Source organism: Adelges cooleyi, unplaced genomic scaffold (genome assembly GCF_023614345.1).
Source record: "Adelges cooleyi isolate 19-005CV unplaced genomic scaffold, UGA_ACOO_1.1 ACOO_flye_CR_arks_rails_tigmint_CR_PRNA_248, whole genome shotgun sequence".
Classification (NCBI taxonomy): domain Eukaryota; kingdom Metazoa; phylum Arthropoda; class Insecta; order Hemiptera; family Adelgidae; genus Adelges; species Adelges cooleyi.
In genome coordinates this window covers 1821508-1838767 of record NW_026095913.1, presented here as the reverse complement: position 1 = coordinate 1838767, position 17260 = coordinate 1821508, and the positions used below count along the sequence as shown (strand labels likewise).

The following is a 17260-nucleotide window of genomic DNA, read 5'->3' as shown; positions in this document are numbered from 1 at the left end:
GGGAGGGGACGCATTGAATAACCATTATCTTTGGTGATCTGATTAAAATGGTATCTCGTTTTATTCGGATAGAAAAAAAGAACCCTTCATAAAAAATACCTAAAAAAAAAGCATTGAATAAAATCAGTGAAACGTGATTATGTAGTTGTGAATGATTATAATATATTGTGTAAGATGAATTTACTAGATTAAATGGAAGTGTATAAGAGCGAGTTTGAAAAAAGGTAGTATCAATAGCCAAGGAAAATAAGAAGAAATGGTCCTATATTGACTAGACGAGGGGATTGAACAAAAAATTATTTTAAAAAAAAAATGAACAATAGGAAAGTGTCGTAAAACATTGTCGAAGAACGAAGGACAGAGATGAGTGAAGACTTAGAATGGTGGCCATGGTCTGATAATCTTATACATTTGTAAAAAATTTGAAAATAGTTACTCAATATATAGAACTCATAATTACTGCATGGGAAAATTAAATTAAACTTATTAAAACTTTTATCAAATAAAAACAAAAGTGATTTTCAAGGGCCGATTTTTAAAAAAGAGTTTTTTTTCGGACAGGCGTCATACTGCTGGACTTGGAGGAGAAAGACCTGCCCGGCATCATATACCGGGTGGTTGAACAGATGACAGTCGAAGAACTTATCAACTCCGAAGACAAAGCGGCCGTCATGCGGCTGTTGTTGCTCAGACACAGGCACGTCCAACAGGACTACGAGAAGTTCAGTAGGTTTATCAGGCGAAACACGTCCAGCTACACTAGTCTCACGGTAATTATTATTAATGATATTATTATTATTATATTACTCCTTGACAGATGATTACTCCGTGAATGATGTACCTACACGAAACACACATTTAAAAAGGCTTCAGAAAGTTTTTAAAATAATTTTTAAAAAAAATGCATTACCAAACGTTAGACAAACGTTATACTGTACAAAGACGTTGTACGATTTTTAAAAGCCCTGAAAATTAATGTTAATACAACTTTTTATTATTATTATTTTTGTTATAATTTTTATTTTTACACACACAAATCACGATTGTATATGTTTATTTTTATCGTTTAATTATCATTTTAAAACGTTGCTCTCGTTTGTTTTCATGACAGTCGTTTGAGGCAGAAATTCTGGCTATGCGGTCGGCATCACTTACGAACAACGTAAACTATATAATATACTCCATCACGTCTTGTGGTTTAATAATAATATTTAGCATCACGAATTTTTATTTGTTTTTTTTATTAATACATTAACATTTAGGTGTTTTTATTTATTTTAATTTTTTTTTTGTGATTGTATTTAATAGAATATAGACTAGAAGCGTTTAGACGAAAATCTTTTGATCGACAAGCGTTTGCTCCATCCGAATCGCTTTGTCTTGTGGACGATTATACTAAATTTATTATACCTACTTGTTGATTTTTTCCTAGGCCGTTACAATTAATAATTATAACACGCTCACGTCATGCTTTCATATATACGTCTTGTTGTCTATCTTCGTTGTACTGCGCTCGAATTTTTTTTTTTTTTTACCTTAATTATTATGTATTTTTTTTTATCTACTTATATTATCTATAATATGTAGAGCATACGGTATATCTTAGATGCATTTATTTAAGAGAACGCTACCCGTCCATTTATTAAATAGTAAAGTATAGGCAATTTTTCATAAATTAGTTATTTTTTTTTAGACAGACACTGTGATTCCTATAGAAAAAAAAAATACAATTTTCGACAATGACGCTAATTCCAGATAGACCCTTAGCCCCTTAAGGCAGCCATTATCAGCTGTCTCTTATCACTGATTCTCCCCTTCCCTCTCTTCTACTCCTCGCGCTTTCACTTTTTACTCCTCTCTCTCGATAACCTAACCTGCCGGTGTCACGACCACCCTAATTCCAGGTAGACCCCCAGTCCAAAAACATATCCTATCTATCAAAAAATTGCCACGCTCAAGCATAAGATATGAATATATTTCCTTTATGAAATATTTATTTCCTCTGTGAAAATCTGGTAAATTTAGCCGCCTTGTTTTCACGCTGCAAAGAATTACGTATGGGTAGCGTCCTATTAACATTCTTACTAAAAAAAAAAATAATAATAAAAAGTACTAATTCGGTAGCGTTTTTTTTTTTTTTTTTTATTTACTTAGCGTTGTAGTTTTTTCACCGCGTTTCTGATACGATAACTGGTTGGTGTCGTTTAAAGTTTTGTACCGTTTTTTGCCTTTTCAGAATCTCAACGACGACGGTAAATCGAGATTGAAGAGCACGATGTCCACCCACGAAATGCACTCCAGCCCCAAGATCAGTTTCAACAGCAACAACAACAACATCAACAACAACAACCACCACCACCACCACCACCATCAACAGCAGCAGCAGAACCGGCCGCTGACGGACTTGCAGAAAAACCATACTTCGATCGACATGAAAGAGGAGACGTACTCGTCGTCGGTGGAAGACATGGTGAAGAAAGCGCAAAAGGAGAGCATCCTGAAGCGCATACCATTCGGCGCCGAGGCCACGACGGTGCTGGTCGGGTCCGTGGATTACCTGAAGAAGAGAACGGCGGCGTTTGTGCGACTAGCCGAGGGCGTCATGATACCGTCGCTGACCGAGGTGACCATCCCGGTGCGGTTCATGTTCATACTGTTGGGGCCACCCGACCCCGACATAGACTACCACGAAGTCGGACGGTCCATGTCCACCCTGATGTCGAACTCGGTGAGTGGACTTTGCGAAAAAGTCTAAATAATTTGCCCCGGTACTGTCCGCTGCTGATTTTTTGGGCGAACGAAAAATACCAAATAACAGTCGAGTTCGAACCGGGGGGTAGCAATAAGTAAAGCATTATGAAGTAGGTAAGCGAGAACGCGAGCTGCCTATAGTGTGACCGAACAATGTATAAACTCTTATTAACTATTTTATATTTAAATAAAACTGTATTGGAAAAACGCTCAACTTAGACTCTAAATGGTCTCGAAGACATTTTTGGGGGCTATGCTTCCCCTCCCCGTTTTTTTTTCTTTCGTTACTGGTATGGATCCCCCTCTTTAAAAGCGTTAAAACCTCCTCTCAAACTTGTACTATACTCGGGGACGAGCGACTCTTTAAGATGATTTAACTATTAATCTACAGTACCTAAACTTGAAAACAGTTGCGCTTGTATGTGTATTAGATATTGAATTTTTGGTTTTTTTTTTTTTTCAAGTTTACTTGATCGGGTTAACTTTGATTTTTCAGGAATTCCACTGTAAAGCGTACAAAGCCACCGAGCGCAAAGAACTGATCAGTTTGCTTAACGAGTTTCTCGACAGCAGTATTGTGTTGCCGCCTTGCGATTGGGAACGCGAAGAGCTGTTGTCGCTAAGAGAGCTCAAGGAGAAAAGCGAACAGATCAAAAGACGGAAGACTCGCGCTTCTTCGCAAAAATGTAACGATTTTTAAATTAATTTCTATTATTATTTTCCTTTACCTAGCCTAACCTATATTTTTGTCATTATTATGTAGCCGTGGCGACAGTTACGATGGTTAGTCAAAAACATGTCGGCGACAAGGACGATCCGTTGAGACGTACGAAGAAGCCATGGGGCGGTCTAGTCAAAGACATTAAGCGCAGGCTGCCTTTTTACGCGTCAGACTTCACTCAAGGGCTCAACTTACAATGTATAGCCGCTGCCATTTTCATATATTTTGCCGCCTTGTCTGCGGCCATCACGTTTGGAGGACTTATGGGTTAGTATGAAAACAATATAACTCTATACAATGGAGTTACATGATTTTTTCAACTAGTTTAAGCTAAATATGGATGCTCCATATTGGGGCGGCGAGGTCACAAGTTATCAGAAATTATTAAAGCTGAAAAATCACTTTCAAATAAACGCTTCGTTGCGAATCTGTAGATGGTCGAAATATCGATAAAAGCATTGTAAAGGCGTAAAAGGACTTAAAATTGTATTTTGAATATTAAGGCTGAATGGGATACGATCAGGGTTGATGGTCATCTATAATAAATCGTTGCCGTGGTTAACAATAGGAAAATTGACCATGTAGTTAAAATATGTTATCCCTTTTGAAGGAAGGGGTTTTGGTATTTTTTTGATTTGTCGTCAATATAATATATTGATTATACTATGTCTAAAGAAATATTTGATTCAAATTCGGAAATAATTCTGTGACGTAATTTTTAAGTAAGGTAGTATTATGGCAGTATGTATGTAATATAATAATATATATTTACTTTTTATAATTTTTTCTTTTAGCGGATAAAACCAAAAATATGATCGGAATATCAGAAACTCTGATTGCGACGTCGGTGGCCGGCGTTTTGTTCTCGCTGTTTTCTGGTCAGCCCCTGTTGATTATCGGAACGACCGGACCACTATTGCTATTCGACGAAGCCCTGTTCAACGTGAGTTTAAGACAGAAAAAATAAACTGTGATCTAATTCAACTTAAATAATAATTATGATGCTATAATGGTGGTTTTGCTTGTATTCAGTTTTGTCGAGCCAACGAAATAGATTTTTTGGCTATGAGGGTATACATTGGCGTTTGGTTGACGGTGATTGCTCTCCTGGTGAGCTGCGTTGAAGGCAGTGTCTTGGTAAAGGTGTTCACTCGGTTCACTGAAGAAATATTCTCTTCGCTCATATCGTTGATCTATATTTGGGAGAGTCTGTCAAAGTGTTTGAAAGTGAGCATATCGTCAGGGTTCATTAGGACTTAAAAAAAAAAACCTATATATTGTATTTATAATAGCTAATCTATCATATCGTTTTAGGTGTTTACCAAACATCCGTTGTTACCTCTGAATGAGTATTGTATCGAAGACAACATATCGCGGTTTGAAAACGTCATGTTTTATGGGAACTCTACTTTCAACGACACAGTGGCTACCAAGTAAGTAACTTTGACATTATAAGGCTTAACAAACACATTGAAAATATGTTTTGCTCATAGCGATACGCAAGCGTTTCGAAAAGTGGAACGATCTTTGCCAATCAATCAACCCAACACGGCTCTGTTGTGCACCATATTGGCTCTCGGCACTTTCTTCATTGCCTATTATCTCCGACATTTCAGAAACAGCAAATTCCTCGGCAGAAACGTAAGTTTCTGATGAAAACAAAATGAAAAATTGTCCTAATTTATTATCGCTTTAAAATTGTATACAGTTGTTAACAGTAAAATTCACAGTAATTACTACATGCTTGTAGTCGAAAATGTATAAATTGTAATTAAAAAAACCAATGTGGTGTAATAGATATGTTGATGTTTTTACAGATCCGCAGAGCGTTGGGCGATTTCGGTGTGCCCATCGCCATCGTATCAATGGTAGCAGCAGATTACTTCAATCCGGCAACGTACACGGAGAAACTCAAAGTGCCCGAAGGTCTTACGCCGTCTGATCCATCTATCCGAGGTTGGATCATACCCCCTAATGGACTTCACGGAAACATGGACCCTTGGGTGCCTTTTATTGCCGCCGTACCAGCAGTGTTGGTTTACATTCTCGTCTACATGGAAACCCATATCAGCGAGTTAGTACCGTTGTTAACACTCTAAAATGCTGTGTGTACCTGTTGCGCTTAGCAGCTTTCGGAAACGATAAACATAATAATAACTCCTTTAGACCTAAAACGCCAATACACTTATTGTGTTTTTAATAAACTGTATTTACTGAATTTCGAATGGTCCATACAGGTTGATCATTAACAAGAAAGAACGTAAACTACAAAAAGGCAGCGGCTTCCATTTGGACATAGTGCTGGTAAATTTTATTAACTTGCTGTGCGGCTTCATCGGAGCGCCCTGGATGAGTGCAGCGACAGTAAGATCCGTAGCTCACGTTTCTTCTGTGACGGTTATGAGCCGAACCCATGCTCCCGGACAGAAACCACATATAATCGAAGTCAAAGGTTTGTGGTCGATTCACTTTACACTAGTACAGTCTCCATTGTTCTGTTGCTTATTTAATTACACTGTGTTTCTGTTGTCGTTGCAGAACAACGAGTCAGTTCTTTGGTGGTGTCCATAATGGTCGGTGGTTCGGTTATAATGGCGCCTCTACTGCGATTAATACCGATGGCTGTGCTTTTCGGTGTCTTCTTGTACATGGGCATATCGTCCATTGACGGTATTCAGTTTTTCGAACGTTTAAAGCTAATATTTATGCCGGTCAAACATCATTCGGAAGCTGCCTACGTTCGACAAGTAGGTGCCAATTTGTTGACAGCTGTTAATCACCGTTTTTCGGGTAAAAATAAATCTCTAAGGTTATTAATATTAATATTTTTATTATTTTTTTTAGGTGCCAACGTATAAAATGCATTTGTTCACGGCGATTCAAATAGTTTGCTTGTGTATTTTGTGGGCTGTCAAATCGTCGTCGTTTTCTTTGTTATTTCCGTTTTTCTTGATCATGATGATTCCCGTCCGATCTCAGTTGTGTGACAAATTGTTCACGGCAAAAGAATTACGAGCGGTAAATATTTATTTATTTGATCATTTATCGCTGTACGACCACAGCACATAATATTGTGATTTTTTATTACAGTTGGACAGCAACGAGCCGGTCGATAAGGTTGACGATGAAGACGAACCAGACTTTTATGCCGAATCCCGACTACCAGGCTGAGAAAATTTCGACAAGTGCAGTCGACAAAATGTTTTCGGACGTTTATATGGTTTATTTAAAAATCGTGTGAAAAAAAAACTGGTTGTGCCCATAAAATTTGTCTCTATGCAAATTTACAGTAAACAATCATGTTGTATACAAATATTATTATAACTACTAAGGTTAGTTTTTAGATTGATTCGTACGATATTATTTTACTTATTGTACTATCATTGTTACCAATGACAAACAAGTCATGTTGCTTACATGGTACTTACTTTAAGCACTATCAAAATGTTTCAAAAGAATTTGCACACAACCATTGAGCATTAGAAACTTGATTAGCTCTTGTTTTCTCTGACTAAATTATAAATGTTTCGAGTATTGAGTAAAACTTTGCTCAAATATTAATAAATATTGCTCATTTTGTTTTGACAAAATTGATACTAAACATTCCAACATTTCAAATAGGTTAGTTGTAAATTGTTCGCAAAAAAAAAAAATAATTAACCTATTTTAGTAAGAAGACTGTTTATTGTTAAATTGCTTTTTTGCTGTTATGTGATTTTTTTTCAACTTGTTTAAATTTATTCATTAAAAAAAAAAAAAATGTTAGTTTATAGATCTGACATTATGCACGTAATTATTTTATAAGTATTAAATCTGTGTTTAAAAGGGCCGACACTATTACTGTCGGGATAACGAACCCATTTATTTTTATTATTTACCGATAATTGTATTCAATTGTTGTCGTTGTAATATAACTCTGACGAATTTTTAAAGTTGTGAAACGCAGCCAGGAAAGTTGGAATGTATGAATAAGAGGAAAGTCTGCATAAATTAGTGACCACTTCAATTATTTATTGTCTTACACTAATATCGTACCAAGCGATGGACTTTTAATCGTAATTAAAATCTTCCCATTTGGTGTGAAATTAGTTAAATTGCAATTTTTTTCTTCTTATATTAGTGTTACTTATTTTTTTTTTTTTTTGTAACTTGAAGCAATCGTAGGATTTTTATAAACTGGTTCAATACATGCCTACATGATTTCAAGGGTTTTCCAGTGTCTTTTTTTCTAAATAAAATTAAGTGACCTAATTACAATATATTTTGTGATGTGGTTGTGTTAAAAAAAATACATATATATTGTCAATGCGACCTCTTTGGAAGATTTAGTCGCTTTTATTTTTCAAGCATTGAGAATCGACCTCGATGGATATTTCTTATCGATTTATTAACCAAATAATAATTATTTAGTACCCCTAATAGTCTTGGTCGATTCGTTAAACTTTTTGTCGCTCGCAATTTAATGTTGCGTGAAAAAAAAAATGTACGGAAATCTAATCTGTGAAATTATATTTTTACCTAAAGTTGTATTTAATAATATTCTAAAATACATAATTCAATTTTCACTTGTGCACAAGATGTTGTAAAATTTAATTTCAATCGCACTATGTTTAGATGTATTTTACTTAATAGTATTGGTGTATTTTTTGTGCACTATATAATTGTTAATAAATTATTTTTAAGGGACGTTTAAACAAAAAAAACCTGTTAGGATACCGTCTCGGTATTATTGTTATTGTTTTTCATACTTTGTTCGTACTTATTGACGTTTGATTGAAAATCTATTATTAAGTAAGATATTTTCCACTGTGATGTCGCATAAATTATTTTCATGTTACCCAACCGTTTTTGATTTGATTGATAATATTTTATTGAAAAAACGTGTCTTTTTGATATAATTAAGCAATTTAATTGTTTCTAAATTTACTTACTAATATCGTTGTTATTTTCCAGGTATATATATATATATATATATATTAGTTATAATAATAATATACTACGTAAACTGTGTCAATGTTTATGTTATATATTAGTTCCGACACGTAATTAAAGTGTTACTATGAATAAACGTTAAGTGATAATTTTACAAACACGTAATTAGGGATTATTTTTTTAAAACATAATTATTTTATTGTTGTTAAATAGATACGTGAAACAGGTATTATATTGTGGTTAATTGTTATTGACAATGTAAACGGTTATGTTTGTAAATTTTAGTCGGCGGTGTTTTAAATTGGCATTGCGTCGTAAACTCAAACAAATGTTTAATTTTTTTTCTAGGCATCAAAAAATAATCTGCCTTACTATTAATACTCTATAAATTATATATTAAAATATACTAATACAACGTTAACCATATTACAATATATGTATACTTAAGTTGTTTTAACTCTTTTTTTTTGTGATTTCTTATGTACTCGCTCGATCAGGTAATAATTACACGGTTGTCGTCAGTACTAATAACTTAATTTGATTATTTACTCCGTTACTATTGGGAGTCTTAATTATTTTTATTATTTACGTATAAAAACAATTTTAAAACTTACCAATATTGTTTGAAGACTCGTATACGCTTATTTTTTGACTTGATATTGCCTACAACAAAAATATATGTTAATGTTCAATTTTATATTGAAAATTATTTTGAAAGTTGTTCTTGTTTCGAATCTTATTTAAACCAATCGGATGCATAATACAAATTTATTTCTTAAACAAGCAATACGGTGTACACATAAAAATCAAAACTTACAATATATAAATATTTATATGTACATTTGTTTTTTTTTTTAAGCAGGGTAAAACTTATACCAATGGTTTGTGCCTAAAACCAAAAAAAAACATTTTATTGTTAACAGCTATGTGGTATACCTACTTGCTTATGTTACTAAAAAATCTGTCGTATCTCGCAATCATTATTTGTATAAATCGGTATTATTATTATTATTACTAGTATTATTATTTTTTTTTTTTTTTTAAAAGGTGTATACAACTTATAGTAATAAATAATTATTTTTATTATTATGGACGAGGATTGCCAAAAACGTTGTAGAGCAAATGGGGAAAATTTTTGATTAGTTTTTTGATGCGTCAGATCTGTTCAAATTCTAAAAAACATAAAAATTGTCTGTCCTAACTTGTTATAATTATGATTATTATACATAAACTGAAAATTAATATATAATTATTTATTATAGCTTAAATTTAGATCTGTTGTTATACACTTTGGACTTATTGTTATTTTTAATATTTTTTTTTCTATTATAGTTAATTGTGTCTCATTCTTGACGTTTACAATGTCAGTTTCGTTTGTATAGACCTAAAAAGTATAGCTGTATTTATTTTACCCGAGCGTGCCTTGGTAGTATAAAAAGATATACATAAGTATAGTACGTCTTGTTATTGTCGTGTTGTACTTATTTTATGCTTTTAAAAATATTATGATTTTTCAATTAAATTTGTGAAAATAATATATCAATATGTATTATCAAAACAAAAAGTTGTACAACTTTTTTTTAAATTTCTATACGGTTATTTTATTATGATCGTTCAATTAAGACCTTTTAAATTGTAGACATTCTGGATGTCTAATTACTAATAATTACTTGGACTACCTCTAAACTGCATTGAAATAAATATTCTATCTTGAGTTAAAACCTTTTTAACTTGTATTCTTTTTTATCTCATTCAAACCTTTTTACGGCTTGTACCAAATGTAATTCCTCTCCAATTGTTTTACATAAATTTATTAATACTTATTAACATTATGTTTTAATAACGTATATAGTTCATGGAAGGAAGCATTAAAAAAAAAAAAAAAACCATAAGTAAAGTTAAAATTTTATAGAGAATAATATTATAATATATTTTTTTAATACATGGTTACCGAAACCATAGTAATAATATTTTGAAAAATTTGTGTCAGTTTAGCCTATGCAGAAAATATAGGTTAACCCATTGACATAATTAAGTATTTATTTAAAATCATCATATTTATTAAAATTTAACCAAGTATTAATTACATAACAATTATTTTGTTGGCCCTATACTGACAAATAATAATGTGTTGTTTAATCAAATGACGTTGCTTAAAGAACTGCAATTATGGTCGCTGACAATGTTCAAAAGTTTTCGTTAAACAAAACTAAACATAACATCTTAAAGAAGACTAATTTAAAAAAAAAACAATTACTTTTTCATATAATTTTCTAGTTGGACACTTAGTTCTGGAATATTAATATTAATTTTTAAAATTCAAATTGAGTACAAGTTATTAAGATGTATTTTTTCGAGAATCTCGATTTTCCGATTCTGATGTTCAAGTTTTAGAATAATTACGTCAAACTAATTTAGAACTTGTTTGACAGTTATGCGGAAAGTTATAATACATATGTACCCACTTTGTTGTTTTTAATTAATAATACTTAATGAAAACACAAAGTCGTTAAGTGTTGTTTAACTTTAACGCTATTGCATCGAAGCTAGAACTCATAAATCGTTATGATATCTTCATAATACGAACAGTGTAGTATTATAGTGTTATGCAGTTCGGTACTGTTATTGCACGCAAACGACGAATGGCAATTTTGCATTAGGTAAGCATAATGTGGTATTTATTATAATTTATTAAACATGATGATATTATTATGATGGATGTACGTGCATAATATTGTATCAATTTACTTAATAATCAACAGCCTCCGTGGCGCAACTGGCTAGCGCGTTCGGCTGTTAACCGAAAGGTTGGTGGTTCAAGCCCACTATAATCCATAGTCCGACTTCTTAAGTGTCATTAAACCAAGACGTTTTGGATATCGTCAGTGGAATCATGGAGACCTCGCCGACTGCCGTTATCACCGTACAATTATTTGTCCACTATAATGACGACAGTAATGCACATGACGGATACAATTATGGTAGTTATAACGAAAGTCGAGTCTAGTGTTTCGCAGTCATAAACGAGACGTGGAACGAGAATAGCTAATGAGTTTTATGTATTTTCTAGATTCAATATCGGTTGTTTTAGAACAAAATTAACAGTAGAGCCGTTATTTAATATCTATTTGGAATAACAGAGTTAAAAGTGAGTAATTTTGAACACTTCCTTGACATGCAAATAAATCAATTACCTAATGGTCCATTATTTGTGCATCGATCGAATTATGTTTTAAATGTAATTAAAAAGTTTAATATGGTAGACGCAAAGGAGTTATCTATTCCTATAGATAAATCAAAATACCATTGGCCTAGATAATGAATTGAAACAAACGGATGATCAAATTCCATTTCGACAAGCGGTCGGATGTTTATTGTTTTTATCAACAGTAACGTGACCAGATATAGCATATGCCGTTAGCTATGTTAGTCGTTTTTTATCAGAGCCAAAAAAAGTCCATTGGAACATGGCGAAACGTATTTTGCGCTATTTAAAACGAACATATAATTATGGGTTATATTTTGATAGTACTAAACAGTTGTCTATGGGAGTAAATGAGGAGCAATGGGAGTCAGTCAGTTGAAGGAGAAGTTGGACCTATAGAAATTATTCATTGAGGGAGGATGTTGAAATAGTCAATAAATAATTTATATTATATTCTTCCTAGAATGTAAATTCTCATTAATATTGCTCTAGATAAACTTGTTTCCTTATTAAGCAAAATATTATGGCGTGATTTCATATTAACTAATCAAAGGTGTTTAAAGTAATTCCGTGTTAATTGACGTCAATAGTATTATTGCTTTGTATACAGTTTTTGTTCTAGAATATTCTTTTGGTCTTATATAAAAGGGAGATCGGGAGATATCTTATTCACTTACTTACTTTTTCACATAGTATAACAAGTCTTTATTATTACTTTATATTGTATTTAGTATTAGTGAAATATTACTGTTTTATTATTACCATACAACTTGTGTTTAATTCTTATTTTGTCTTGATCCACGTACACACACACCTCAATATCCAACAAAAACCCAATATTAATTAATTTGGTTATATATCTTCTTCCGCAGCACGCTCGGGTACAACTCTATACAGAAACCCTATTAATTTTTCGCTTTTAGGCGTTAAAATACCCCAAATTTGTGATTTTTTTGAGGAAAAACTCTCTTACGGTGGGAGCCTAGACTAACCTCAAGGTCCAGCTAAGCTAACTTCGTTAGAATTAAGGGGGTGCAAAAAATAAAAAATAAAAAAAATATTGTTTAAATTTGCACTTACCTCAAGTCCTTGGGTCCTGAAAATACCGACTACGCCAAACGTTGAAATCGTGATAGACAAAAAGGGTAATTGTCGTGAAAATAAAATATACGCCGGGTTTAAGTATCACGGTTGATCTTTATTATTTACACAAAAGGTTGAGAACAAGGTATATTCATAAAAATGTCCGTGTATCCATCTACAATGGAAGTGTCCGGTTGGGCGGCGAGCGCGGCCTGTCGGACGAGTAGAGAAAGCGGGCGCGGGTGTGATTAGTACTCGGCCACCACCGAGTCGCGATGCGACCGCGTCAACGTCATAGCAAGTGGCATGCACAAAGTGCATGGACAGGTGTTCCTTGGCCTATAGCGGTCTCAAGAAGAAGTGACCTGTCAGAAACTTGCGTCAGTTGCGACCGAGGAAGTCTTCTCTCTCGGCTCGTAGGCGATTCCAGAGGGCCAGCAGTAGCAGATCCGTCGCTGATGATGAGACCAGCCCCCTACTTCCCTAATGCGTGTCTATTAAATATATTAAGTCTATTATTAAAAAAATAGACCCTGGTCAACCTTATTGTCTTTGATTAATTAAAAGACGATTTATTAATTTTTATTTATAAAAAATATATTAAACACGTTCTACTCGTTTATCAAATATATTTAAATAACCGTAGAAAACCAGTTTATCCGAATAAATGAAAAAAGTTATGTTAAATTTGTTCTCATATAATAATGCATTTTTGGAAAAATGTGTACAAACATTGTTTGTAGACAATTTAATGATCTAACATAACGATCTGCTTTTTAGATGTTTTAGACCAAAAAGCCAGACTGACTTAGGACAGTTTGATTTTAATTCTGATAAAAATTGGGTTTTAAAATTGAAAAAAATTGAAAATTGAATTTATTTATTTATTTACAAGAAATTGAAATGTTTAAATGAAAATCGGCTTCCTGCATAACACATAGTTGAGAACTCGAATCTCTTTAAAAAAAATTTAATTGGACCGCATCATATTATGTAGTTGACATTTTGTCTGGATTTTTGGTCTAAAATAAAACCAAAATGGCTTTTACACATAGAAAAAATTATTTGTATTAATTATAATATCTTGAAGCTTATACAAATTAACAGGTAAATTAATTGACATGGTCGAAATTGACAAGGCCAGTGTCTTTACCGATCCTATTGTTTTTACAATGATGTGTTTTTTTTTATTAAATTGTATTTTATTCTACCCTAAGTGACCATTAAGCAAGCTTTGACAGCACTAAATAACGTTTTTAGATGTAATAGCCAATAATCCAATAATCTCATAAGTTCTCGATAAGGTTTTCGCTTTAAGAAACCGCCAATACCGCGTTGGCGGTATTATAACTGATGTTGCTTACACATCAAAGGATGTTAACATAAACTGTAGTGATCATTGTAAATTAATCTATAGCGTTACATACATTGGTTTAAAATAAAATTGCCTTATTATTATTTTACATTATCAAACGCTTATTTCATGTAATAGGATATAATATTTTGGCCTAACATAATAGCAAATCCAAACAAAAATATAACAAACCTAAGTACATTATATTTTAACAAAATATAACATTATGATAACTTAACGTTTCAGAAAATTAAATATACACGTAATTTCGGTAGAAATTAATGTGAGTTTGTCTAAAAAAATACATTTGCTTACAATAAAAACCAAAGGATGTTAACATAAATGGTAGTGATCATTGTAAATTAATCTATAACGTTACATTGGTTTAAAATAAAATTTTCTTGTTGTTATTTCACATTGTCGAACGCTTATTTTGTGTTGTAACACATTTATGTTTTGTTCTGTTCGATATTCCATATTATGATGATTGGCGAGACCACAACGAGTCTGTTGTAGTCACACATTTTTCCATTAAATACGCAAGTTAATGTTGGGTGCAATTAAACCAATGTTGTTGCTTTTAAATAATTATTATGGTGGTGACATGTCATAACCGCGATCACGCGAATGTGCTGTAACACATTATGTGGTTTATAAATTCATGCATTACACATTTTCTCCGGATGTGTTCAAGTGATCGTTTTCGCGATGACATTGCAGTTTTATCGCAGAATTTACTTTAGTCTAAACCTCGACTAAACGTCATATTCTCGTGAAAATAGACTAACGATTCGTCCTGAAATATTTAGTCCGAAATCGAACTCAGTCGTTGAACCGCACATTTTCTAAACCTACACCAACATTAACCACAAGTACATAATATTGTCTAACATATGCATATAAAATTATTTTTTATGGCATTCTTAAACCGACGGGGGTCACATCGTAGTTAAACATTGTATGGATGCACGTGGTATTGTAGTTAGAGCGCATATTCTAGTATTGTCTCGCCAGAGGTGTTTTATAATAGTCTATTTGTGCAAGCCGGTAATAACAAATAACAAAACCCGATCACCACATAGTTATTAATTAGTAGCGTATAAATAAATATATATCCTAGTTCATAATGTAACAGGCAAACCGCGTAGCATGTTAAAATGTGGATAAAATAATGTAAAACCAGTAGTTATTATTTACATAAAACAATATTATTGGTTTACCTGTAGTTTTTAGTAAAGGTTTTACTATATTAACTAACCATGAGTAATACATAATATTATAATATGTGTTACAGCGCATATATTAAGGGAAATATGTCACTCTATATTACGATGTCCGTATGAAATAGTACAATAATTTACAAATTAGTCGACGATTGTAATAAAAGATCAATTTTATAGTTTTCGGCAGTGCATACAACTCCTATTATTGTTCATTTATTTAACGATTATTATTATTTATTTGATTTTGAAGATATCTAATTTTTAAATACAATATAATTAATATAATGTCGTACGACGTAACTACTTATTATAGATTAATGTGTTTTAAAGCAATCTGATTTGTTGGGTTGATTTTTTTTTTAATAGGTACTAACCCATTTTTTACTAAACAATAAAAAACTATGATTATAATTGTTGTTATCCATATGAAAAATTACATTCAGAATGATATTATTTTTTATGGCATTCGTAATAAACGTGGTATGTGAACAGTCGGATGTCGCATCGTAGTTAAGAGTACCTAGTTAACAATAACTTTTTTTATTATAAAACTTTGATTTTAAAAGTTTACATACAACAGTTATGAAATACAAATGGTTTCAACTTATACATTTACTTTGTAATAAAATAGATAGAGCTTAAAAGTTTAAACAAAACAATTTTATTTTAAGAAATCGTATGAGCATAATTATTTTAATTGTGTATTAATCAAATATATTATACATGTATAGTATAAGGAAACATTTTATGAGCTCCGTTATCAACGTAAACTTGGTGCATAATTATTAAACTGTAAACTAAAAAAAATATATATATAGACAGTATGCAATCGATGATTGGCAATTCACATTAGGTAAGCATAATATGATATTTATAATAATTTATAAAATATTATATTATAACGAATGTATGTACATGTATTAATTTATTCGACATCCAACAGCCTCCGTGGCGCAATTGGCTAGCGCGTTCGGCTGTTAACCGAAAGGTTGGTGGTTCAAGCCCACCCGGGGGCGGTTAATTTTTACTACTCTAAATGCATTAAATAAATCTCAATATCAAAATTCGCAATATAGTTTTTGCACAATTTAATTATTTTATCGAACAACCCGTTTTTTATTTAAATATAAATATGTGAAACCCAGATCCTAACCTCCATTTGGTGTCCCTGGGCGGTGGGCAGCATAACATTTATTTCCGTTATTGTTGAAAATTATAAAACACTTTTGAATTACTTATAAATTAGGTAAAGTAAAAACAATTATTGCATGTGTAAATATATTTAACATTTAATTTAATATTTATGTAAACATTTTTTAAAATAAAAATAAAAACTAAGATCATAACGGCACGGCGTGTATAAACCAGGGAAACAAATTGCATTCCACCCATTCCACTTGGAGTGAAAGAGCTACTAGTTTATTGTGTTTGATTTATGCATTACCAAAGCTACTATCACTAAAGAATAACTCAATTTAAATTCCTACTTTGCCACTTCTGGGAAGTTATATCGTGCAATCTTTTAAAGTTTAGAATAAGCAGACAAAATAAATAAACCAGTACTAAAACTTAATATCTATAGTACTAAGTAACTATATAAATTTTGCAATCCTCTTATTTTTTTATTGAGAAAGGGTGAACTTTTTCATTGTTACAATAATAGCGATCGATGTTCCCATATGACATAGAACATTATAAGTTCAGCACCTACAATGTTATAATATGGTCTAACACAAAAGTTTTTATAACCAATTTGTAGTAAAACATAATACTTTTATGTAAAAAAAATTAAAGAAGATTTATGTAAAGAATTGTATACAAATGGCGTCACTGTAAATATAATTTTTCTTGTAGTTGAAAGAAACTAGTTTTCTTTTATTGTTTAATATAGAACCGGCCTTTAAAAAAAAAATCGAGCTAACGATTTGGGTTGCTTCAAAATACAGTTTACTGTTAAGTATGTACAAAAATGTATTATTTTATCTAAAAAG

At 32.0% G+C, this 17260-nt stretch overlaps 1 protein-coding gene and 1 non-coding gene across 2 annotated transcripts in view; both read left to right on the top strand.

Annotated features, from left to right (window-relative positions):
• LOC126837365 (anion exchange protein 2-like) overlaps window positions 1–8441 on the top strand; it is a 50643-nt gene extending 42202 nt beyond the window's left edge. Inside the window, exons 11-23 of the mRNA XM_050571257.1 lie at window positions 562–770; window positions 2237–2728; window positions 3248–3437; window positions 3515–3739; window positions 4267–4415; window positions 4505–4699; window positions 4787–4905; window positions 4966–5113; window positions 5290–5546; window positions 5710–5924; window positions 6011–6219; window positions 6317–6490; window positions 6563–8441. Of these exons, the coding sequence (XP_050427214.1) occupies window positions 562–770; window positions 2237–2728; window positions 3248–3437; window positions 3515–3739; window positions 4267–4415; window positions 4505–4699; window positions 4787–4905; window positions 4966–5113; window positions 5290–5546; window positions 5710–5924; window positions 6011–6219; window positions 6317–6490; window positions 6563–6643 (2663 nt within the window). The 3' untranslated portion in view covers window positions 6644–8441. The remainder of the gene's footprint in view (window positions 1–561; window positions 771–2236; window positions 2729–3247; window positions 3438–3514; window positions 3740–4266; window positions 4416–4504; window positions 4700–4786; window positions 4906–4965; window positions 5114–5289; window positions 5547–5709; window positions 5925–6010; window positions 6220–6316; window positions 6491–6562) is intronic.
• A 7770-nt stretch (window positions 8442–16211) lies between these two features.
• Trnan-guu (transfer RNA asparagine (anticodon GUU)) lies at window positions 16212–16285 on the top strand. The gene has a single exon. It is a non-coding gene; the product is annotated as a tRNA-Asn (tRNA).
• Window positions 16286–17260: the final 975 nt, after the last annotated feature.